Source organism: Haliaeetus leucocephalus, unplaced genomic scaffold (assembly GCF_000737465.1).
Source record: "Haliaeetus leucocephalus isolate CR32 unplaced genomic scaffold, Haliaeetus_leucocephalus-4.0 Scaffold228, whole genome shotgun sequence".
NCBI lineage: Eukaryota > Metazoa > Chordata > Aves > Accipitriformes > Accipitridae > Haliaeetus > Haliaeetus leucocephalus.
Window position 1 is genome coordinate 21,248,366 of NW_010972664.1, and position 25,519 is coordinate 21,273,884.

Consider the following 25,519-nt stretch of genomic DNA (forward strand, 5'->3'; position numbering starts at 1 on the left):
AGCTTTGATGACCGCCACTCTCAAAGCTTTCCAGTTCTAAAAGATGAGGGGATTTCACACCTGCAAATATTATTTTCATCCCAATTCAGGATAAAAGCCACTTGCAAACCCTTGGAAGGTTTTTTTTTTAATTAGTTAAATTAACTTCCTGAAAAATTACAGAGAACTTGTATTGCTCTCCCACCATTTCTAAAGGCTAAGTTTTCAGGCCTCCCTAGTATAAACAGGACTTTTTTTAAAAGCATGTTTATCTTCTTTACCCTCCTCCTCCTCAAAAAATTCATTTAATAGCCTTCCTAGGAAGAGATAAAGAGCAGATTTTTTTTTTTTTTATATAGCCAAAATTCAGCAAATGGGCTCAGCTGCCAAGGCTGCTCAGAATAGGAGCCTACACAGTGCAAGTATCTTTATTTAAAGACTGCCTATAGCATCAGAGAGAATTCAGATTAGATAGGCAAGGGCAATTTCACGGAAGGACCCACAGACAATGTCTATTCATACATTTCACTAAAAACACAGCTGTAACTCCAGATGATGGGAGGGAGCAACTCCTAAGCTCAAGCACAGGCATCTAAGCAACAGTGCTTAAGGTCTCAGGAAGGCTTACAAAAGAAGGTACTGACGAGGGATCATGCTAGCTGAAAGAAGGGATCGCCTGACCTTTCAGTTACATAGCAGCCTTTAACACACAAAATAACTGTACAAAAGGAAAAGTGACTTAGATTCGCCACTCAGTGTATTTACTTTGTTCTCTCTGGATTGTAAAGCCAGATTGTGCTCTCAATTTTTACTGAAGGCAGATTAAAGCAAAAAAACAAAACACATTCCCCCCCTCCAAAAAAAAATGAAGAGGAAAGGAAAATAGGTAGGAAGAAGAACGCAAGTTTTAAAGACTCTGTCAAATTCAAATCACAATCCAGAAGAAAAGTGTAGGATGAATAAAGTAATAAGCTGTAAAATAGTACCAGTCCTTGACATATCTGGAAGACGTCCTGTAGTGGACCTCTCCCCAGCCCCCAACACACCAACACCGTTTGCTACATGATTTTGAAATTGTACCTCACTAATTCACACTGAGTTTTCAGTATATTAGGAATACATTCAAGTAACCTTGGTGAGTAACAGCAATCATTTAAGCTATTGCAAAAATTGGGCAAACTTCCTCTTTTAAAAAAGGCATGTATGTGACTGCTCTTTCTGTTTGAAATGCAAAGGAGAAGCATAAATTACTTTGCACATTTTTGGCAGAATTATTCCATGAAACAGCTGCTCTTGCTATACCAACTCTGAAAATACTATGGAGCAGATGTTCCTCGGAGAGAGGTTTCACAGAATGGTTGAGGTTGGAAGGGACCTCTGGAGGTCATCTGGTCCAACCCCCTGCTCAAGCAGCGCTGGCGAGAGCCCGTTGCCCAAGACCATGTCCAGACTGCTTCCGAGTATCTCCAAGGATGGAGACTCCACAACCTCTTTGAGCAACACATTCCAGTGTTTGACCACCCCCACAGTTAAAACCGTTTACTTGTGTTCAGGTTGAATTTCACGTGTTTTAATTTGTGCCCATTGCCTCTTGTCCTGTCACAGGATGCCAAAGAAAAGAGCTTGGCTTCCCTCTTATTGCACCTTCCCTTCAGATATTTCTGTAGACTGTGAGATCTCCCCTGATCTCGCAAAGGTCAGAGAGCTTTTAAGAAATACAAGGTCCAGTACTGAATTATTCAGGTCCATGCAGATTAGCACACGCTATTCTACTTCTTGGGGACAGTCTTATGAAAGGTGATATTGTCAACGAAAGACTTTGGGGGGCTTGAGGGGAACTTTATTAAAAAAAAAAAAAAAAAAGACACACAACCAAACCAGAGAAAAATATATATAAAAAAAGACCAGAATAATAAAAATGTAGTTGTCTGATGGAATCAACTCTATCTGGACTGAAGACTAAACTTTTCAGAGAATGAAAGGGATCTACGTGAGACTACAAGGGATCTTTCTGCAAGTAAAGACCACAGGTCAACTAGTCTTGTTCTTCATTCCCGATTGTCGTCATCATCTCTTAAATAAAAATAAAGAAGCATTAACTACTAAGATTAACTAAAGAATATACGTGCTGAGAAGACAGACACTGCTCTGATTCTCTTAGGACAAAACTTGAACACAACAGGTTTCACAAGTATTTTCTGGAAAGTTTTTCCTGGACATTAATCTGTAATAGATGAAGCTCCCCATGGAATATTTATTCCAGGAACAGGGTTCGTGAAGGTAGGGTAATGGTTTGTATCTCAAGGAACTAAAGAAAAGCTACAGGCTCCCAATAATGTCATCCTTACCAAACAAGAAGGGGAGATTTATGAACCTGGAATAAGCCCTGAATTTGATTACAAATAGCATAAAGACCTTCATTTTACCTTCTTGCAACCAAATTTTCATAGGAGAAAAAGATGGATGACATTCAGCTCCAAAAGACACCTTAGTTACACCCCAGTACCGAAGACAGCTGCTGTCCACACCTGGCTTCACTGTGCGAAACTGTGCCAAGTTATTTATGACCAAGCCCACACTGTTGCAACACCAGAGGAAGAAGAAACTGCAACGGTCTCAACAAAAACCAGTGGAATAAAGGCCCTTTCCGACAACCATCGTTACTGCTAAACTTTTGCCAAAATGTAAAAATCAGTTAAAAGCATAGGGACACCGAGAGTTCAGAAGCTCCAGCTGGTAATGACTGAACTAGAGAGGGGAGAAGGTGGTTATTTAAATCAGAAACCTCTAGAAAGCCATGGTTACAGCAGTACAGCGCTCTTGCCTGGGAAAACGGTGCAAGTTTACAAGGAAACGCGCTCCAGAAAGTCTGGTGTGTATGGCTTACCAGATGGCTTAATTAATACTTCTGCAAACATGTCTGCACCTCTTCAGAAAGTTGTGAGAGGTGTGCCAAATAGTTATTTTAAAAAATTCAAAAAGTGCAGGCATCTCAAGCAGGAAACACGGGTCAGCTTTGAAATAATACTTCCAGAGGTCTATGGTAAAAAATACAATAAACTGACCCATTTTATATACACTTTCTCTCAAAACCACTAGCTTGTCAAACAAAATGAAAGCCAACTAAATATAGAGATTTCTTCTATTTGCAAACACGAGAGCAGGTATACATCAGGAATAGGAAGAAACCCACTGTCACCGCTGACGTAAGTGTTCATCAACTTTTTTACACTGCCTGCAAGCACTGGAAGTGACAAATTACATGAGGCACAGGAACAGCCAAGTTGTGATGCGGGGGGACATCAGGGAGAAAAAATATGCCAGGAGACTTCCCTTAGGGGCAAGGAGAGAGGACCCAGTGAAAGCCTGTCAGCTGCAGGCAGGTCCTCAGCACGGGACCACATCCAATAAAATGAAACACACTCTCCTACTGCGTATTCTTCCGGAAGAGACGGCTCCTCTCTCCCCATTAACTATTGCGACTGAATTTATTGTATTTCAAAAACCGAGCCCAAAATAGTACCTTGACATTTGAGCATGAGACATATATTATAATTGCAGGCTATACTTAGCATTCAGCTCAGTAAAACTGTCAGAGACCAAATAGTTACACATGGATAGGATTCCTGATACTATTGAGCTTGTCTTTTAATACATTTTTTCCCCTTGCCCCCCCTAACGCAGAGAATATGGAAAGAAGATTTTATTACTTCTCCTAAATTACCATGAAATGCCAGTTTTGGTGCAAGGAATAATCACATCATCCAGTAGGAACCAGAATACCCCAAATAAACATCCCCCCGCCCTTTCCTGCAGTTTTCACAAGTTAGTTGATGCATCTCATATTCTAGACTGCAGCATATGGAAAAAATATTTCTGGTAAAGACAACGCAAGGCAGATTGGCAGATGCTGTCCTCCCTCTGTCCCAGGGCTGCTCAGACAATTATTACTGCTTCATTTTTCTGACAGAGATGACTTTTTTTTTTTTTTTCCCATTTTTGTGGGGAGTAGGGGGAAGGTACTAAACAGAACCTTTCAGAAGGTAATATTATCTTTGAAACAAAACCATTATGCTTCTGATATTCCTTTTTTTGCAAGGGGAATAAAGAGTAACCACTGTCTGCGGGAACTGTGTTTGAACATGTTTTAGTTTGGGGGAGATATCCCAGCCAGTTTTCCCGTGATGGTTTTGGGGTGCTGCAGAGCTGGGGGGGCAGGAATGCCCCCAGGCTCTCAAGTTTTCACAGGGGGACAGCAGTCCTGCAGCCACTGCTGCTGCACTGCAAGCTGTGCACACAAGGTCGGACATTTATGAAGGGATCTGCCCCTGACTGCATCTCAAAAAAAAAACCACCTCTCTCGTGGTCCAAGAACTCCTTCTTTGAAGCCGTATTCAGCGGTATCCTACTTGCACAGTGGATTTTAAATAGGGAAGTGGCCACTGCCAACACTCCTGGGCTGCTGGAAGGAGGGATTTCACCCTTCCACCGGGGACAGGACTGTATGACTGCTCTGAGGTATAGCGTTTACTCGTACAAAATTTCTTTACACGACCACTGATGAAACCCACACTGCCACTACGCCTGCTTCAGAAACTGAGCACATTTCTGAGGGAGATGTCACTCGAAAGCCAGCAGGGGCATGAATTTTAATGAATGTATCAGGTTACCCACTTGAGATATTCCCAGCAATGGGATAACCTAACATTTGGAATAGCTAGCAAGAGCTAAAAATAAGGAGGAAGAGTTACCATTCAAGATCAAACTTTGGAAAAAGCACAGCACATGATTTCTCTCCCGTAATAGTGAAAGTATTCAGGAAGAATGTACTTGGGTTAAATTATTTCTTCAGATGGAGCTCCAAGGCAGTATTTTCTCCATATCAAGTATCATTTTGTCAGGGTTAAGTGGTCAAAGATCTCTCTCTCCTAGCCAGATTGAGAACATCTGGAAGGACCATCTTTAAAGAAATAGGAACAAGAGAAAAGGAGGCTAAAAAGAAGGCGACTGTCTTTTGATTCACATGAACGTGATGCTGTGGTTCTAGAGGGGGCACAGTTTTTCGGAGCAGTCTGCAAACACGCGATAGGCCTGGAGAAACTCCAGGTGCAACTGGATGGAGATGATCTTGCAAGATTGCTAGAAATGAAACTACGTGAAGACTGCTGAAAGTGAATCAAAATCTGACAAAAGCCAAAAATGCTTCTGATGTAGCAAGAGACTGAGGATGCTGGGAATGCAGCCTGCAGGAAGGACAAGCCGTGCCGACCGTCATATCACAGAAATCCTGTCTTTACAAACACAGCTACTGAAGGGATGTCATCAAGAACTGCATCAGAAGGAAGGACTAGTTTAACATGATGGCACTTTGAAGTCATTCTCCAGCCTAATGCAGAAACTTCATACCCAGGTGTAGCATCCAATTGCTGTGTTGTGAAATGAACTCTGAATAATCAAAGCTGAGTAAGCAACAGAAGAGACAACTGAAAAATTTATCTTGGCTCAAAAAATGCTACAGGAGCGACTGCAACTCAGTCACCCTGAATTGATAGGAACCAGCAGAAAAGTTTCTAAGCTGACCTCTCTTGCAGTGGAATCAAGTAAATTTAAAGGATGGAAATCAGATGCATTTCCAAATGTGTGGATAAATACTTTTTTTACTATAAGGCCTTTTTAGGAGTTTAAAATACATTTTCTCTGCCTTAAGTTTCAGACATACAGTTCCGAGGAAGCCATCTGAAAAGCACAACTCCAAGATAGTCAAACAGCAGCTTACAGGTCCCAACCTGCAACCTTCTACAAAGTTCATTGCTGTTGTACAACTGGCAGATCCCACAGCTCTGCTTTTCCCACAGCCAGTTAGCATTAAGATAAGTCTGTGTTACAATGAAAGCTTTAAACAGTACTATTCTGTGGCAGTAAATAGAAGAGGTGGACACCATCTGTAAAAACATTTTTTAAAATGAATCCTATTCTAAATGAAAACTTATACAATCTAATGTTTTACACGTTGTGCCCAAGGCTTAACATTTCTGGTAATTTTTATGCTGCAGAATTGCATATGTCTTCAACCATATTGAGGCAGAAGAACCCGAGCTTGGTCAATAAACACAGGTTGCCGTTTTTATGGTAACCTTTCAAATCTAAGTCGAACTTAAGCATCATGCTGGGAGTGGAGAAGAGCAGAATGTTTTATGACTTCTTTGCAGATTTGAAAAACAAATTGCTCAATTTGATTGTTGGTCACTTAAGGGATACATAGCAGATGGGACAGAACCCTACCAACAGCTGGCAAAATGGAAAATTGAGGACCTCACTTTCTACTTTTTCCTCATTCTGAAAAGGTGAGGGAAAATTACTTGAAATTTGAGGTAAACATGCTGTTCTCCCTCTACTCCCGCTATGAGAAATAACTTGTCGGTGCATATAGCATTACCAGGGAAGCACCTCATTGCCCAGTTCATGCACTTTCCTAGACAATTTCTCACAGCTGTTGATTTTGAATGCAATATGCTCAATTATAACTCTCTCTGTCTTCTCAATTTAGCCTTCTGCAAGGGCTTTTCTGAATAGTTTATGCAAAACTTCACAAGATGTGGTGGACAAGGGCACTGAAAAACAGTCCACTTCTGCAGTTTGCACTCATTTTCTCTTCCAGTGTTGCCTTGAGAATACATGCTGCCTCAGTAACAAATATATGGGCAGAAAAATATTCATGGCACCCACCCATTCGGGCTCACATTTTCCATCATACTTCCTTAACAATACAGCGCACATCCTTTTTTGTGACTACTACTATAAGATTCACAGCATTTGTTCTCTCAGACTTTCCTAAAACATATTGTCTCAGTACTGTAACTTTTTAATCAAAGAGACCACGGTTACTATAAAATGGAGTTATCCCTACATTTGTTTCACTTAATTTCTACATGTAGGGGGCTACATATCTAACAGAAGATGAGAAAAACCCAACACAACACAGGTGTGGATGGTCAGTATCCCCCTTTCTATCTCTAAAGAAATGTTGCTGAAGTTTGTTTCTGTGGACATGAAATCGTCATCTCAAGCTATAATTTACTGAAGTTCAAGCCTTTACACTGCATACTCCTTCAGCCATCATGAGAAATAACATTAGTTTGCCAGTACTACATATTCAGCTATGAATTGGTCAATAAAAGTTACCACACTGCTCACGGCAGTGTCATTTAAAGAAACCACAGATGGTACATAGGCTATCAGCCATTTTATTAAAGTACTCCTCTGCTTCACTACAACTGAAGTGTAAACAAAGCAGAATCATCACAATTGGAGCACACACGTGATATAAAATTATTAGTTCACAGATGTTTACTTCCAGTACTGCAGAACTGAAAACATCCAACTGATGAGAACAGCTTTTAGCAAACTTTGAACCAAACCACAGTCTCTGCTTGGCAAGCATGTCAATAATGAGAGGACATCTATTTCCTGATTGTTTTACTTCCACATTGTGAAAATCAAAGCAATGGTAAGGCAGAGCACTATGGTTTTGCTGATTAGGCCTCTACTCTCAGATTTCTGATCAAGTCACGGAAGGACTTACAGGACTGTCACCCCGATATAAACAGTTGTATTTACAAAAAACTCATTAGATGCAGTTTCTCAGGATTGAAGACACTAATCAAGAAACAAAACAGGACTTTTTGAAAACATCCAAAGTCAAACACCACTGGTTATTGAACAAACCCCTGAGGAACTCTGGCCAGCTGAAGTGTTCACAGTGACCACTTCAAGTCTCACAAAAGCAGTGTAGCAGAAAGCAGTGCACCACTCCAAGACACCTGTCAAAAGGAAAAAATTGCCACTTGTGCCGTCATCAGCCCTACTTCTGACAAGAACTCTAGTTTTCCACTAGTGTTTCCTATGTAAACTGACCCAACTTGGATATACTGAGCTTGAAATACACTGGGCAGAAAGGCAATAATAAGAAATCAAGAAAGTCATAGGAGAAGCAGGTGCAAGACACAGAGCCTCCGGAGGAAAGTTACTGACTGGAGGATTTCCAGCAGGACAGACCCAAACCCACTGTAACAGAAGCTAGGTTTACACGGTCAAAGGCTGGAGGAGACATGGCAGAAGCCTAGAAGGTCAGAGCACACCTCACTGAGACAGGAGAGCAGGCCACAGAAAAACACCGAGCCTCACCAGCCCACGTTCTCCACACAGGAGAGTGACCACTTGGCGTTGGTTGGTGTCATACACTCTGATAGGACAGGGACAAAGACACCAGCAGCTCTTCCAGTGAATAACACAGATGGAAGTAGAAAGTCCTACTCTTCCACCCACACATTTTGGTTTTGAGGGTGTTTTCACATGCATGACACACAAATATACAAGCATCAAGGTTGCAGTTAAGTGGCAAAACCATGGAGGAAATTCTCTTAACACAGTCCCTTTTTGGTGCTGAAATCAATAAAGCCCAACGGCATGTGTACAACGCTTATCCTCTGCAATACTCCCATCTTATTAAGTGCATAGTATAGATTCAGAGGAAAAATATACTGCTCTTCTCTAGAAATCTTGCTTCCTTCATTGCAGAAGTTGAAGGAGGCGGGGGAGACTAGGGTGCTGCAAAGTCAGACACCAATCTTTCAAGCTATGAATTATTCTTCCATGCCTCTAATTTGAGAATCACAGAATATTCACAGCTTACCAAACGAAATCAATCAAGATGTGTTTGGACATAAATGATATATAAATGTTATGTATTTTGAAACACTAGGTCTTTTTCACTTGAAAAAGATGACTCTTCAGGTGGAAGGTACCTTTGCCCTACATTTTCTGATTCTCCATCTGCAAAAAGGAGTGCCCTTTCTCACCTTTCACCTCAAAGAGCTGGAAGGAAGGAAGAAGAGAAGAAGGCTACATATGTGAAGAATCTGGCACAAGGAAATTTAATAACACTGTTTTCAAAGCCAAGTACTAATTGCATGCCATAAAGGAAAAAGAGCCAGATTCTTAAAGAATAAAAATCACACATTAATAAATATTGGCTCAGTATGTAAGCACTATTTCCATGCACACTGAAAGTGCAATCCTTTAAGAGGGAAAAACCCCATATAATTAAAAGATGATATATCATTATGCATGACTGCAAGGGGAGCAAATAAAGATCATTAAGCTCTCAAAAAAGCATGAGAAGTGTTTTCAGACATGGTTTACATGCAACACCCTGTACAATGGTGACAGAATATATATGTTGACAAGTTTATAACAATGCATGTTTTCATGCTGATTCCCAAGAATAATGCAGTCAGAACAAGATTTAAAATTCCATACCTTGATTATTTCCACCAACTGATCCACACCACTGTCACCTGGAAAGATTGGTTGTCCTAGTAACAGTTCAGCCAATACACAGCCTGCTGACCACACATCTAAAAAAGGGAAAGGTATCAGTAAAAGGTATGTATTAGGCCATTTATACAAAACCCAGCAATTTTAAGCTACTTACTTTATTCTTTGCCATGTTTAATAGCAGATATAACGCAGCTAAATATAAAAAACATTCCTCTCCTAAATGTTAATCTAGAAAACACAGATACCTGGCATAAAGCAATGGTGGGCAGACAGTCTTAGAAGTCAAACCATGAGACAATGAGAACTGGAAAATAATGTTAAACACCATAATATATTGACATAAAAACTTATACATATAGGGAAAAGACCTGAGAACATTCTGAAAATTAAGAATTTCCCCAAACCCTCTGTTATTTTTAAATTACATTGATCATGAACTATGCATAAGTATCATCCACTGCAACAGCTGATGATGTTTTTACTGTTTCTGAATGTTGAATAGACTCAATTTTTCATCCATATATTGAAATGATATATACACTAGCAGATGAACCAGTACTGCAAGTATTACTTGTATCCTGCAGTACATGATGATTAAGGGATCTGGGAGATAGCCTCTGTAACTCAGCCACATCAAGACCTAATCTTTATCCCAATTCCATTTGCAAACTTGGCTGGATAACAGAACTGCAAGTCATAGATCAGGTCAACAGCATCCATAGAAGAAGCCATCAACTAATTTTCATACATATACCAAAAGCCAGAAGTAGTCACTAGCAGGTACTCCTCTACATGAAGAAAATTTTCATAATCTATTACAGGTAATTAAATACTACAACAGCAACTTAAGAATGTATCTAAGTGCACTACAGAATATATCATTTTATTTTTGAAACAGTTAATTTGTATGAAAAATATAATCAAGCAAATGCAGTAAACACTGCATAGCAGATGTTTGTGAGAATCTGTTGTAACTGCACACTGAATACTGAAGCTGCTCAACACCGTAAAAGTATTGCACCTAGATGCAGATAACTGCTTCTCAACTAAACAACAACAAAAAAAATTTGAATATAAGGTTTTCTAGAAAGTCATCATTTGTTCAATGTATATCTGAAACCTTACACTAAAATCTAACCTCAAACAATCAGCAAGATCTGTAAAGCCTACAATCTTGTAATGCCCCAAAAGGGAAAAGAACAAACCCAGTCCCCTCCACCCATCTTTCTTTGAACTCTCACCTCCTTTTACAAGCTAACCTTTCCCCCCTCGCCCCTGAAATAACAGTACCATCACCACAACTGAAACCCCAGAGCATTTCCCTCCTGCGGTCTGTTCCAACCACACTATAACAGGGATCCTTATTCCCTCAGTGTATTTAAACTATGCCATTAGGAAGCAGGATACACAAAACGCTGTCAGTTATGGCTAAAGGTCTGTGTGAGGAAAATGTCTCTGACAGTTCTCTAAACAGTATATTACCACTTTGTCACAACCACTACAGACTGATGCAAAAAATAATAATAATAAAAAAAAAACAACAAAAACTTTCAGGAATTCAAGACTGAAAACAAAATAATCTGCAAGTTAGAACAGAATTTTCCTTCCCCCATTTCTAAATGAAAGAGAGAGGAGCTACGCAAAAATACTTCACCTTCTTCTCAAGAAAGATATGGTTCAACTGGAACATATGGTAGAGAAAAAGCACTGCTCATTATTGCAGCTTTCAAAATCATTCACCTCTAAGTCAAATGCATGCATTTTTACATAATGCCTTAGTACAAACATTGCATCAGGGCTTATCCTAAAAAGTAACTACTTGCAATACAAACAGCAACCAGAAATAATCCAAAGTTTGAGTCTTGATTTTCAACAACCAAACAAACCAGGTTATGCTTTTTGATCTTTTAGTCGTATTTAATAAAAGCTGATATGGCCACCAAGGTGCTAAGATCTCTTTTGGACAACAAATGAAGGAGGCATCACGTAAAGAACATTTAATTGCATCCAACTGCTAAACAATGTCTCTCCGATAGCTCCTGCTGTTGGGCCAACACATACAACAAAAAGATGACGCAAAGAATCACTTTTTATGTCAACGCATGCATGCTGGGTTTATAGGAAATTACACAACAGTTCAACAGATAGTATAGATTTCTTCAGAAGTAGTGAAGAAACAGATTGAATATACTAAGCAGTCAGAGTACTGTAACTTAAAAGTCTATTTAAAGGCACCTTAAAGGGTTTTGAAAAAGCTGAGTCCTTTACACGGAGTATAGAAACCAAGCAGTACTCCAAAGCTATAATCATTATTTACAACTTCAATCCTTATTTTGCACTGAAAAAGAAACAATATATGGGAAGGAAAAGTATTTGACAGAACATACAAAAACCCAAAGCTGACATGAGAGAAAGGCAGCATTCACAACTCACTTCCTTTTAGAATTTTGAAACTACGCTACCATTTTTTTTTCCCCCAAATTAGACTGTGGCTTTTAAAAACTATTTTAAATAACCTTCTGGACTGGCTGCTCTGTGAAGTTAGCTTTGTGCTGTTTTATCCTTTCCCAGTCTCCCTAAATGTCTTTGCACTCCACCAGCTGATTTCAGACAAGTCTGAAAGGCAGAAGTCTCGAATCCATTACTGAAGTTTTGTAAAAATCAGTGGGGAGAGCCTGCAGCAGTGTCGCTGCTGAGGAGAGGAGGGCTCAGTCCCTGCGGGACACGCCGGGCTTGTCCCCACCGTGCCAAACTGCAGCAGCAAACAAGTCGAAGGACATGCAGGTCCTTGCTCAAGCAAGGAGGCCAAGCAGAAACAGCAGAGGGTACATGAGAAAGCTGAGAGCATCACAGGGGGAGAGAGGAGAAAAAGAAAAGAGGTAGGCATGAGGAAATAGCTGGGGAAGTCTGAGGAATACCTGCTGTATTCATGATGGGTTTAACCCATCAAACATCCAACAAATCTATTGGGAACCTATGTATGTTCCTCATGCATTGAAATCTTCCAAATCGGGTGATTTAATGCCTTGTTAAAAGTCTATTTAATTTTCCTTGCTAACACTTTAAACACACACTGAAATAAGATACAGGCATTCCAAAATCCCCAACTTTTTTTCCAGGAGTGTAATTTCACTGACTTCCAAATTAGGACTTGGGCAATGTTCCCTGGGCAAGGAAGTGAACAAACCCTTGAAGCATCCTCAACAAAAGCCAAAGAGCAGAGGCTAACTTCAGCAGATCCAAGCAGGGACAGCAACAAAACACAATTTACATAGGTGTTTATACAACTCTGGTAAGCAACCTACAACAAGGAAGAAACTGGGAAATTTCAGCTCTGCTGAAACTTAATGGAATCTATGCCATTGACTTGAACGGGACAAAATTTGGCTCTGGCATAGTTTGCCTTTTATTTTCCCTCCCTTTGAACCTGGCATTTAAAAATTTATCTTCCAAATTCGGATGGTAACATTTTTCTCAAGCCTGAAGCAAACAATGTACTAAATTCTATATTTAAGGACATGTTACTTAAGAGAAGTGATAAAGTAGTTAATACTAGTTTTTGATAGCTTCTTCCCAGATCCTTTTCTGCCTTAGCAGAGTTACAGCTAACTATTATAGGTTAATAATCTTTCAGAGCAAGCTTGCAGTGTAACTACCTGCTCCCATGGGTAGAGAAGCATTTTCTGAACTACTTCTTTTTAATATGTGCAATTTAATTAAGGAAAAAATACGACTATAATTCACGTGCTTTAAACTAGTTAATAAACAAGATGAGAAAGCCTTAAGAGAGACTAAGTCAACAAATCATCCTTATGCTGAACTAGTTGGGACAATGTGAAATTTTAGGAGAAAATACTGAAAGTTATTAATTTTAAGTAGAAGAAAGTAGGCAAGGCTACTTTCTTCATACCTTCAGTGAAATGTAGTCTAAACAATATGGACAGTAAATGCAACTGCCAGCCAAAAGCAACCTTCAGAATAAGCTTATTTCGGATAGCTTTCACACATTATAATAGTAGCTAACGCCATATCTTTTGTAGATTGAAGAATACAGACAAATACCATTATCACATGAACTACCTGCACTAATTTAAACACACAAAAATTCAAATAGCCTCTTATATGACAAATCTTTTCTTAAATTAATTTAAGTTTCTATTACTTTACTGATCTTCACAGTTGTTAGGTGGACATTAACTTGTCTAATAATATCACCTGTATGATTCCCTTGCTTTTGAATGCTATTTCAGCATTAGAGAAGGTAAGAACAGCAGAATTTCTCTTTAGTTCAGGAAGAGGCATCTGGCAGGACAATCTGCAAAAGCCACTCCTTAGCTTGAATTCTACATGTGGGCAATGGCCATTCCCAGTTGTCTGCAACAGAATACCCTGTCCGCAAATTTCATTTTTGTGATCTCAAACTCTGCCTTTCCAAGCTGAGAAGCTGGCCCCCTTCTTCACAGCACAAGCACCGTTCATTGTATTATGCTCCAGATCCTCTAACTTGTTATTTGGAGGACACGAAGGAGGTGGGGAGAGTTGAGCCTGCTCTCATCCATTTAGTACAAATTAAGAACTTTCCTTTATCTGACACTTTATGGGGCACATTTACCTTTCTACGTTTTTTCAGCCCCTCATCTGTTCATCTTTGCCTCACTATCCCTTGACCTTGATGGACTATCTCCATCTTGGAGGTGACTCAAAGTTGCTGGTCTGGAAACTGTGGAAACAAACTAGCAGGGAAGAAACCAGAAATGAGAAAAGCAGCCCTAAGAAGTCATAAAATCAGCAGCTTCTACATGCCAAATGCCAGAGCCCAAAGTGCTTTTCATTGCTGCTTGTTTGGAACAATTTTTGGGATGTCAGAACGAGACCAAAATTCTGGATTATGGGCACACATGCTACGCTGGTGCAAGTTTTGCACATCAAGCCACAGTAGAACCACAGATTATAGAGACAGAATAAGGCTAAACCTGAAAACATCAGGAAAGCCATGCTTGTTCCAGTATTTGGAACAAAAGCTAAATGCACATATTTCTATTCTTCTGCAATGTCGAGATGAAACTACAATGACAGGGGATAGAATAGTTCAGTAAATTAATGCACGTGCTTATTTTCAGCATTGGAAGTTGCCATCCAAGACACAGAGGCAAATACTTTTCACTGTTTGGCAACAGGTTTGGGACACACACCTTGTGACGGTTCTTCCCCAAGAAACTCTGAGACAGCCCGACTACGCACGCCTCCAGAGGAGCTTCTGCTCCAGACTGCTGTGGTGAAATACTCTCTCCCAGCTCTTACTAGGGAAGTGAATGAATAACTTCATGATACTTATTTTTGGACACCCCAAGAGAAGCCAGTAATACAGCCACACTGATCAATCTTTCCCTGCCAGTGGCTATAAATGTTCCCTCCGGGACACTCTCAACTCCTGCCAGCGCAGTGACAGAGAAAACGTGCCGAGACCAGCAGATCCTTATTATCCAGAAGCACCACCAGGTTCTGGCGAGCCCTCTATTGCCCCACCACCTAACCTAGTAAAAAAAATAATGCATTTTATGGAGGTAAAGCTTAACTGCACAGCTTCTTTTTATACAAGACGATCATGTGGCAACAGAAACACCTGCACTAACCCCTGCTTCAGCACCTATGTTTGTCCTAGGATGTTGTAGGGGAATGCGGGCAGCCATTCCACAGTTTTTCAGCAGGCAGCAGCACCCATATGACCAGCGCAGCCAGCAGCACGCCAGCAACAGACTCTGGGATGGTGTTAACGCACACAGACCTGCAAGGAAGAAGCCTCAGCCAAAACGCCTGTCAAGGGATAGCTGAAGGGCTTGGTTTGAAAAAAAAACACCAGAAAAATAAAAAAACCAAAAAAACCAACCCCAACCCAACCAAAAACACCCTCCTGCAAATCAGCTGCGGGAACAAAACTACGTGCCATCCCCAGCAAGCCTTAGGGACATGCACACACTTGCAGAATTCATAACCAAAGGTGCACGAAGGCCCAAACTGTACAAGCTATGAAAGCACACAAGTGACATGAATGCTTGTGCCCAACCACTGAAAAAAACCATAAAGTTGTACACAGGCAGACCACAGAGCTATTAGGGGCCTGGATTTGTAGCTATTTGGCAACAGGGGTTTTTTAAAAAACTTGGAATAGGTCATTTCCCAGGTCATTATTTTAACAATAGTCCCAGGTCTGCTGGATGACACACACAGAGGCATTAACTGCAGTAAATGTGTTTTGATGCTACTCTTACTATCATATATATTTAAATACAGCTCTAATGCAGTACTTTACAAAAGCGCAACAAGCACTACCCCTGGCTATGAGTTATTTTTAAAGGGACCTTTAGGGTTAGAATTTAAGTCACGCACTTCGATGAAATAATCAAGATCCTAGAAGTTAGAAGGCGGTTTACAGTTGTGACTTTCAGGATGAAAAGACACATCCTGGAACCAACTTTAGTTTCTGCTACATTGAAGAGCAAATAATGTCATATGGGCAAATTCATGTGTTAAAAGACAACCTAGACAAAGCCAGACAGCCTAACGCAACTTCTGGTTACAGTGCTAAAGAGGATGACTAACTACTGAAATGGTCGTGATGCAGGCCAGCTGTACTGTCAGTCTTGGGCCACCACAATGTCACCACCTCGGCTTAAGAAGCCCCTGTTGCTCAGAAATACTTCCAATAATTACTATATTGCAGCATGTTACAATCATAAGGCCTGCAGTAACGTTAGCAAACAACAAAAACCTTAGAAAACTGCTGGATGCCTCACAGATGACATAAAAAAGTTCTACTTAGAACACATTTTGGCTTCATATTCCTCACTGATTTTATTTTTAACCTAGTTTTAAGATAGCATATTTAAACAGAAGAGTCAAGATCCCTGCTTTCCATGTAAACTCAGTTTTTGTTACCACACACACACAGGTTTATATATAGAGAAAAAACTGTGTAGCAGGAAAAGGCTGTTGTGCTAACAATTCAGAAGAAAACAAGAACTAGAAAACACACACATGTCCACATAAAAAAAAAGTTTAAAATGCAGTATTACAATAGTGAAGAATTTCACAGTTTCCTATACATTGAGCTATGGATAAAGTACCGATAATTAAATGTTCCTTCCTCTCCCCCTCTTTTAAAGAAACCTATCTGTGCTTGTTGGTTGGTATACAAATAATGCTGGTTGTGTTTGGATGAGCAATCCTATGTGAAATAGGGAAGAGTTCTCACTAAGCACTCTTGCTGCCCATCTAGCAAGAACTAAGGAAAATCCTGGTGTTTACCACCACTGGAAGCAGCAGCATCACAAAACTAAACCCCTAGAACTTCTAACATATTGCAGAACACTGGGAAACAGCCAAGTAAGTCTGTAAAGGCATTTTATTACTTCTCAGCTCCCAAATGCAAAGATTCTGTTGAGAAGGAAGTGAAGGGAGGACAGGATAGGAAGGAATATTTGCTGAACTTCATTTTCAAGCTATTCTGTGCAAGTTTCAGAGAAGGGGCTTGGGGGAAGAAGTTTTTTGGGGGGAGGCACTAGAAAGTCTGAACAACAATTGAAATTCATGATGGTTTTGGCAAGTGGAAAATGGCCTCCTCACTCTAGAATGATTAGAACTATTTTAGAGACCAGCAGATAAGAAAACAAAAATGGAAAGAGCAACTTTAAAAAGGGTCTGCAAAAAAGTGCAAGATTACAGTCATTATACAGTTGGAGCAAGAGACATTTTACAGGCTTGTCTATAAAGCAGTCTCTTCTGGTGACACCTAAAATATTTGTTGTATGCAGTTATCCTCTGAAACAAGTTGTCTCAGTGCACTCTGATAATGCAGCTGAGCCAATCTATTAGCTCTCAGCTGGGAAAAAGATATCAACTGGGATCAGCCGCCTTCCTCTCACTCAAGAGCTCCCACCACTGTGCTTTTGCCTGGGCTCTGCTGCTTATGGGACTACACAGTAATGCTGATTCAACTCACTAGAGTAGCAGAAAGTTAACCTAACCAAACATCTCTTGTCAGTTGAAGTTGAATCAGCGTATTAAACAGTAAACCGGGAGAGCTATGGTATCCAGGGCAAGAAAGAGTAGGGCTGGTGCTGCCACTAAGTTCTGCCCTTTTATCTTTATTGTGCCATTACTTTCTGCAGAGTTCTTATGGTTCTGCCTCTTTTTTCTACTCGGGAGATACGCAAGTGTTGCTACAATACATGCTGAAGAATAACCAATGGAAAAAAAAATAGCGAGACAGGTAACTCTTCAGGAACACTTCTTTTTTCAAAGAACTGCAGAGTTGCAACGAGCCAGCCAGCCATTGAATTTAACACTAGTTAGAACATACTAACTTTAAACATACTTTAGCTGGCTATAAACATATTCTGCCAAGACTTGATCATGATCTCCAAACCCTTTCGAACATATTAAACCTTGCCTAAGTGACTCAAGTCCATAAGCAAGGTGAAAGCTTAGCACAATATTGGGGAACCCGGGAGCCAAATCTCATCTCTCCAGCACTAGGACCCCAGAGAATGTCTTGACTAAAAAACTGAAGAAGTTACCCACAACCACCCAACAGATTGCTGTTCGTATTTATGATTTTTTTCATTTTGCTCTTCATTTTTAGGACTCCACTGTAAGAAAACCCAGCTGTTCCCTGTCCTCTGCCAAAATCTCCCGCTTCCCTAACATTTCCATGACACAGCTACGTGCCAGGTATTAAAAAGATGTCTTCATGTTCAAAATTAATGGCTAAAGGACAGCAAAAGTTAACAGAGTAAGTCGAATCAGAAAGACTGTTGCACACAATATATTAAAACTGTCAAGAGAGTTTAAAGCCAATCATTAGGCTACATTTTCCCTCCCACTAAATCTCTTTACGAAAAGCCAAGTTACAGAATTATTTGTGTCTAAATCACAGCATAACAGAAGCAGTAGTTGGTATTTGTACAGTCATTCTTTACAGTTATTTTAAGTCATCAAAATGATTTTCTGGCTTGAGATCTCATACCTACTTTTAAACTAAATGGCAAAATCACCTGGATTCTTTTTGTTCGAAATCAAATTTCTCCCCACACATTAAAAAAGCCCCTTTCCTAATGTAATTGACACGGAAATCTCAAAAGGTATAGAAATCACAGCAGCCGTCTACAAAAATGTGTGTATTTTGTTAAGAAGTGATATCTGACCATTTACAATTAAATTCTGCCTCTGGGGATTATATCCAAGTATCTGGAAACATTTACACTTAACTACAGAATAAAGACTCAGGCAGTTGGTACAGATTTCAACAAATACACATACATACCTATACTGGAGGTATAATCGGTGGCTCCAAAGATCAACTCTGGTGCCCTGTAGTACCGAGAGCAGATGTATGAAACATTAGGTTCTCCACGAACCAGCTGTTTTGCACTGAAAAGGAAACAAAATAATAATCTTTCAGTAATGAGTAGTTTTACAATATTGTAGTGTAGACCAACATTAAGCTTTGGCACTCTTCACCCACCCCCAATTCCTAACTGCTAAAGTACCATGTTATTTTAAGCTGATGCAAGCCACAGACTCAATTTACCATGAAATCAGTCCAATCCATCAAGCAGCTACCTTATACTGGACATAGTAAAGGAAATTCGGACTACAATCTAGGTGATAAATAGGATCAGATTTTTGGCTGGCAGTTGTCTTTTGCCAGGTACAAAGGTTTGTTTACAATGAAAAAGAGGACAGAATACGGTTCAGTCAAATGTAGTTACCTTTTAAGGTTCAAAAGCTCTGGATACTCACCAGAATTGAGAGGTTTGTTTTGGGGGTTTTTTTTGGTTTGTTTGGTTTTTTTTGGTTTGTTTGGTTTTTGTTTTGTTTTGGTTTTTTAAATTTCCATCAGAATATTCTGGCTCTTTGCTGTTTAAGGGAGTGTGGTCTAAGGCAAAAGGTGTATGAGGAGACAAAGGAAAAAAAAAAAAAACTTTGCCATTGTAGTCACTTGTTAATGGTCCACGATTAATATGAAGCCTTCATTTATACTGCAAGAGGTCAGCCACAAAGGATCTAACCTACGGTATTGCCCCAACCATTACCTTTGGAAGAATCAAAGAAAATAAAGGGGCACGAGAGCACATTACTCTTGGAACACGAGACTATGAACATATACTTCTTTCTTAATTAACACCAAGTGTTAGATGGAAAGGAGCTGGAAGACAAAACTGCCCTTTCAGAAATACGGCATTCAACTAAGCAGCACCAAACCCAGCAGAGTGGTAAGCCAGCCAAATCCAACGTCCAACCTTCCAGACACTCTTCTCAACCTTCACGGAAGAAGGACTCCCACCACCCATTTAGCCTTTTTAAAAAGTCTCAGTTTTCTGTTTTCTATATAGAAAATACAATTAACAGATAAAAAGAAAGTACCACCTTCTTATGCATTGTTACTTTTTAGTTTCAGTGTGATTCCTATTTTGCTCCAGCACTGGTGAGGTAGAGCTGAGGAGGAGATTCCCGAGCCACCAGGCATGACGATGCACTGCTTGAATAACCACCATCTGACATTCCCACTCGCTACAGGCAAGCAAATTTAGCAACAGCAGCTTCCGTGACCTCTCACACATACGCCCTAACTATTTTAGTCTGCAAAGCTATAGCGCAATCTAAAGACTCAACTTTCCTGGAGAAATCTGTCTCCTGTCTGAGTGTGGATTCCCAGAATTTCTGTATCAGTTCTCAGATGGGGGCTGGACTCTAAAGGTGATTCACTTGAACAGATACTGGAAATAAATGGGCCACTGGAAACTAGGATACAGACGTCCACTATCTGAGAGCTTCAATTAGATGTGTTGCTTCTGATCTTGAGCCTCTACGGTATGTGAAATATTAAGTGAATTGGTGCACATACACGTGGACTAATAAAGTGTAGCATTAGCCTTAGGTTGCTATGCCACTGTGCCTGTCTTCTCTTCCCTAAACACATCTCACCCTAATATTTGGTTGTATTTTTCCACGATGCAGTATTTCCCCTATGTGACAGCATGTTTATTTTATTTTTCTAATACCTGCATAAATAACAGGCTTGAACTTTAATTCCCTCCCTCCTGACATCCTTTTCCAGGTCTTTTTTCCTCCCTCTCATATGAACTCATTTTAAGAGGAAAACAGATTATCAATAATTTCTCTTTCAAAACTACAAATGAAGACCTTCTGAGGAACACAGAGGATTTCTTTGCAAAGTTGCACCCAGGTTCACTTTGAAGGAAGCTCTTTTCACCAGGTTTCAGGCCACAGATGCACTTACCTTCCGAAGTCGCAGAGTTTTAGAACAGCTGTATCAGGGTCCAGCAAGAGGTTCTGTGGTTTTATATCCCGGTGGCAGATCCCAAAGGAATGGATATAGGCTAAACTCCGGAACAGCTGATACATGTACAACTGGAACACAGAAACATTGCATAAGGCGTGCTTTCCCAGTCAAAACAGAGTAAACAAACTCTTAGAAGAACAGCAAAATCACTCAAAAAAGACCCTACTGAATGCACATTAGTGCTATGAAGATGGGCAAGCTACTCGCATCCTTCCATACCCACCTTTTGCCATATACCCACACATGCAGTTCAAATTTGTTCATTTATCCATTCAAAATTGAGCGCAATTCCAAAAGAAAATAATTGTGCTAGCTTTCCAACATTTATAAATAATGGTAGTCATAAAAAACATACACAAAATAAAGGTGTTTCAGTTTGCTTTATAAATCAGCCTCTTCATAGAAACGAAGTATTCCAGGTTATTAAAAAAACCAAAACCCTCTAAACAACCTGCCCCCCAAAACCCTAAATAAAACTCTTTAGCTGATGAAGTTACGAACAACATATTAAATGTTGCCCAAGGACTATGGTAGTGTCTCAGCCTGTCACTTGAATTAATCTCCCAGTTTCTCCTGGTGAGGGGACAAACTCATTTTAATTTCAAATCTCTGGGCAAAAAGGCAGAGAAAAACAACTGTTTGGAATAATTTTACGCAAGGCACAGCAAACACATATGCTGAGGGAGAGTTTTCTCTGCCTCTTTTCCAAGACTGGCTAACCCCCTTTGCAAGGAGGAATACAGCAAGGGGAGATGTTACGAAGCCAAGAGCTTCACAGGGCAAGATTACAGGGCAAGGGGAGGATGTCCAGCTGCTGGAAGTACACACTGTCGGCTATGGAGAATAAAGAGCTGCTGGATACAATTAGGGCTGTATAGCGTGTACAGTCATAAAGGCATGGGAAGCCCTGTTTCAAGGTTGCCAGGTTGTTATCTTTGTTGTGTCCCCCACAAGGTTCCTCTCAAAATCAAGCTACAGGCAGGACATTGTACCGAAGATGCACCTCCACACTTTCCTTTTCTAAGCACATTCTCTACAAGTTCACCTTTAACGGTCTGTAAAACCGGGTGCAACTGCTAGATATTGATATCAGGTCATATTTGCCTCACTTTCACCACTATCTTTGTCTTTTCACTTTCTCTATCCCTCATTTTTTGTTGTTCATTTAGCAGGGAAAGTAGGAGCAGGAGGAGAATTGCTTGAATATTGGCTCTAGGTCTTTAGTTTTCATGTTTGTTTCTGAAAACCGCAACTCTGCACAAAGAAAAGCAAACAAACATGTTTTCTGAATTGCCTGTTCTAGGCAAGTTAACTCTGTATTGTGCAAGTGTATTGCAAAATAATGCAAAAGATTGCTCTAACTTGAGGAGTCAAGTCAACACATGCAGGATTTAGAAAGCATGCCTTTCATCTCCACACAGCAAACCCAAAACATCCAAGAATTTCTTACAGCATGTTAGAATATACAAATAAGAATTAGGAGAAAGATTACTAGAAAAGCTTCCCTGCAGTTCTTTAACAGTTTCTTTGTTACCCAGGGAAGAGCAGCTCTCTGCCTGCCTAGGTATCAATCAGAAGTGAATAAACAGGTCTGATCCAATTTTTGTGTAGCCAAGATGTCTGGAAAATTGCAAAAGCTTTAATGACATCAAGGTAACACGATCTTTTTAAATACAGGATTGTGAGAAAGGCTTGGCTTGCCAGAAAAATAAGAACAGCCTTCCAGGCTACCTGCAACGGGAAGTCCCAAGCAAGATGAAAGAGTTGAAGCAGAATTTTCTCTCAAAGTGTAAGTAAGGACAATTTTTCCCAAATTCCCATAATGAAGAGCAATTAGGGCAAGAGTACTGACAAAAGATATATAAACAATTTATCAAAAGTTAAGCTAACAGATTTGGGGGACCATCTAACCTGAAGACATGCTGTTCCACCAACAGACCAAACAGAGTGACCTTGCAGTAGAAATTGTTACTACTGGATGATAAAGTTATGTGCTTTCTTAAAAACAGGCACCAGTGCTGACTATTGTGGAGAGATGCCATTTACAATTTATGCATATACAGTTATGGCACAACACTTCATTATTGGAATAATTACTATTTATAGCTTTCACCTTTGTAACTTTCATCTTCTTTCAATCAAATTGAAGTTTTTTCTTAACCCCACCCTCATGTTAAGCATTACGCTTTTAAAGAGGAGTCTGGAGATATCAATATGCATCAGGAATATTTGTTGCTAATTTCCATTTAATGTTACCTGGGCACCATGTTAACAAGTTAATGCCATGTGAAAACATGATCATTCACTAGCGTGTGGACTGTGGTCACCGCAATATATGAAATGGAACTACAAGACCCAGATGGATCCCATGTTTGACCAAAAAAAAAAAAAAAAAATTTTATTCATTTTAACCACTTTGTAAAAGACAACAAAAAGACACAGACAACTTAAGTGAGGTTTTGAGGCTACAATGTGCATAAAAGCATCTTACCCCAAGTAGCTCTTCAAGACAAGAGCCAATGAGCTCCAAGTGGGGACAAAAATATGCCTTTCATGCCCATAACAGAAGCACGTGAACTCTTATTCATACGCCAGGAAAGGGGGAAGATAACAGATAAGAGAACATTATTCTTCCTGACATCCTCTTTCAGTTCCTGACCTTTGTACTATTGTGTCATCATCACCTCAGGAAACCGAAGCTGCTCATCTGGCTGGTATCAGTGTCTACCTAAGCTGCTTCAAAAACAAAACACTCCCCCCACACTCAGTCTCCCTCACCCACTCCAAGATTTTTGTAAAGTGAGAAATCAGGAGTGCTTGCTTTAAGCCTCTATTCTTCCTTCGCTGTAACAAATAGTCATTCTTTTTTTTTTTTTTTCCTTGCCTCAAGGTGTACATGCTCCTAAAAATTTCAAAAAACTAATTATGTCAGAAAAGAGGTATCCATAGAGTCTATTTCTATAATATCCTTCTTCATCTAACCATATCTATCAGTTACCTACCTTGACATAAATCATAGGGAGTGTCTGTTTGGCCCGACTATAATGTCTGGCAACTCTGTATACTGTTTCAGGAACATAGTCCAGCACCAAGTTGAGGTACACCTCATCTTTCTGAAAGAGAATAGAGAAGAAGAAAAAAAAAAAAAAATCAGCAATAGATTTGAAGCATGAAGTACAATTAAAGCATTCAGAGAAGCCAACAGGATGAGAAAGTTGTGGACATTTTAAGTATACATCTTTAGTAGAAGTATGAAGTGCTGCCAAACTGTCTTTCCTTTAGGCTTTGCACTTGTGCACTAATATTTAAGTCAAACTTATGTTTAAGGTCACGTTAATTAATATGGTCTTCAACATAAGGCATTTTCTGATTATAAATGGGGACAAGGATATAATTGTTCTGCCCAGTCAATATTTTCATTAGGAGATATTTCAAGGTGACATATGCATCATTATTTGAAGCGGTCTATTAACTCATTAGTCCCTTACCTGCCAAAACCCAAGAAGTCCAAATTTAAAAGTCCCAAGCTCACCCCCCAACAACTACACATCAAAAAAAAAGTTTTAAAACCCTGCATCTTTTAGAAATGGTACTTTGATCTTACTGAATTCCTAACTATTAAGGAATTAGTAATACATATTAACCATTCGTAGACAGTAAGCCAGCGTTAACATTTGTAACCATTCTGTTCACATGCATTTTGATGTCCCAGTTATCTCCAACTTAAACATATGAACTTATTCACGGCAAAACAGAACAAGCCAAAACCAAAGACTCAAGTATTGCTTTTAATATCTAGGATCAGGTTAGAGGTCTGTGTGAACATAATGCAGAGAAACAACAGAAGTAGCTTTATAAGAAGATACTTTGTTACAGAATACATTAGCAAAGGGAAGAAGGAACAAAGAGGAATTAAATGACAAGGTACTATAATCACATAGTGCCTAACTGTGGAACTGAGAATTTTCAGCATTAAAACAGGTCTTTAAAAGTCTTCTGATATTTTAATGCAGTCTTCTGCACAAATCCTATCAGGACTGTGAATACATTTAATGTTGGGGGTGGGGTTATAATTAACTATATCAACCTGGAAAATTATTTTTGAAAGCTAGGTGAATTACCCAGAAGTTACCTCTCCTGCGCTTGCTGTATTAACAGTTGGATCTTTCTGTAGAGAAAGACAATACATAAAAACTTTACGTGGATGGAAACAGTACAGAACTCCCAGGTCCTAACTGGAGTCCCTTGTCAGCAGCTCCGCTGGCTAGGCATCTTAATACCCAAACCCAAACCTCATTTAGCCATTGCAATTTAATAACATTACTGAGACTTAACATGTCACTTCAAGCACAGAATGTGGTGTGTTTCTCTCACAGTGCTCTCTTTTCCTTACCTGCCTCTGTCCTGCCTCAGCAAAGAGCAGCAGTCTCCAATGAATAAAGAAATAGTACATAGTAACACACACAGAAATACACACCTTGAATACACAATATGCAAAGAACTGCTGGGTTTGTGTGTTGTTAGAAACTCAGAATTCAAGATCTCTGGTCACCATTACTTGAAAATAAACGCTTGTATTTTCAAGACATTTTAATACCTCTTACCAAGACCTCCTAATAGGCCAAGTCACCTTGCAAGGCCCTGCCTACATCACTCTTCCCTACAAAAAGATGCTCTTTTTTAATATCATTGCTTAAATGACAGTGGTAGTAACACCAGCACTAAGCAAATGCCAATGGCCCAGTAACTTGTATCTGCTCTTATAGTACTTCTGCAACATAGACAAGGAGCAGCAGCCTCCGAAACCCTGCCTACGCTGATGCCTCTCCAGTGCCA

At 39.8% G+C, this 25,519-nt stretch overlaps 1 protein-coding gene across 3 annotated transcripts in view; it reads right to left on the reverse strand.

The window, feature by feature from the left end:
• The window catches only part of GSK3B (glycogen synthase kinase 3 beta), a 151,433-nt gene that overhangs the window by 30,724 nt on the left and 95,190 nt on the right, over nt 1–25,519 (reverse strand). For all 3 annotated transcript variants that reach the window (XM_010567463.1, XM_010567462.1, XM_010567465.1), the window contains 4 exons: nt 23,686–23,796; nt 20,621–20,751; nt 18,641–18,747; nt 9,298–9,395 (listed from right to left, as the gene is read on the reverse strand). In XM_010567463.1, coding sequence (XP_010565765.1) covers nt 9,298–9,395; nt 18,641–18,747; nt 20,621–20,751; nt 23,686–23,796 — 447 coding nt within the window. The remainder of the gene's footprint in view (nt 1–9,297; nt 9,396–18,640; nt 18,748–20,620; nt 20,752–23,685; nt 23,797–25,519) is intronic.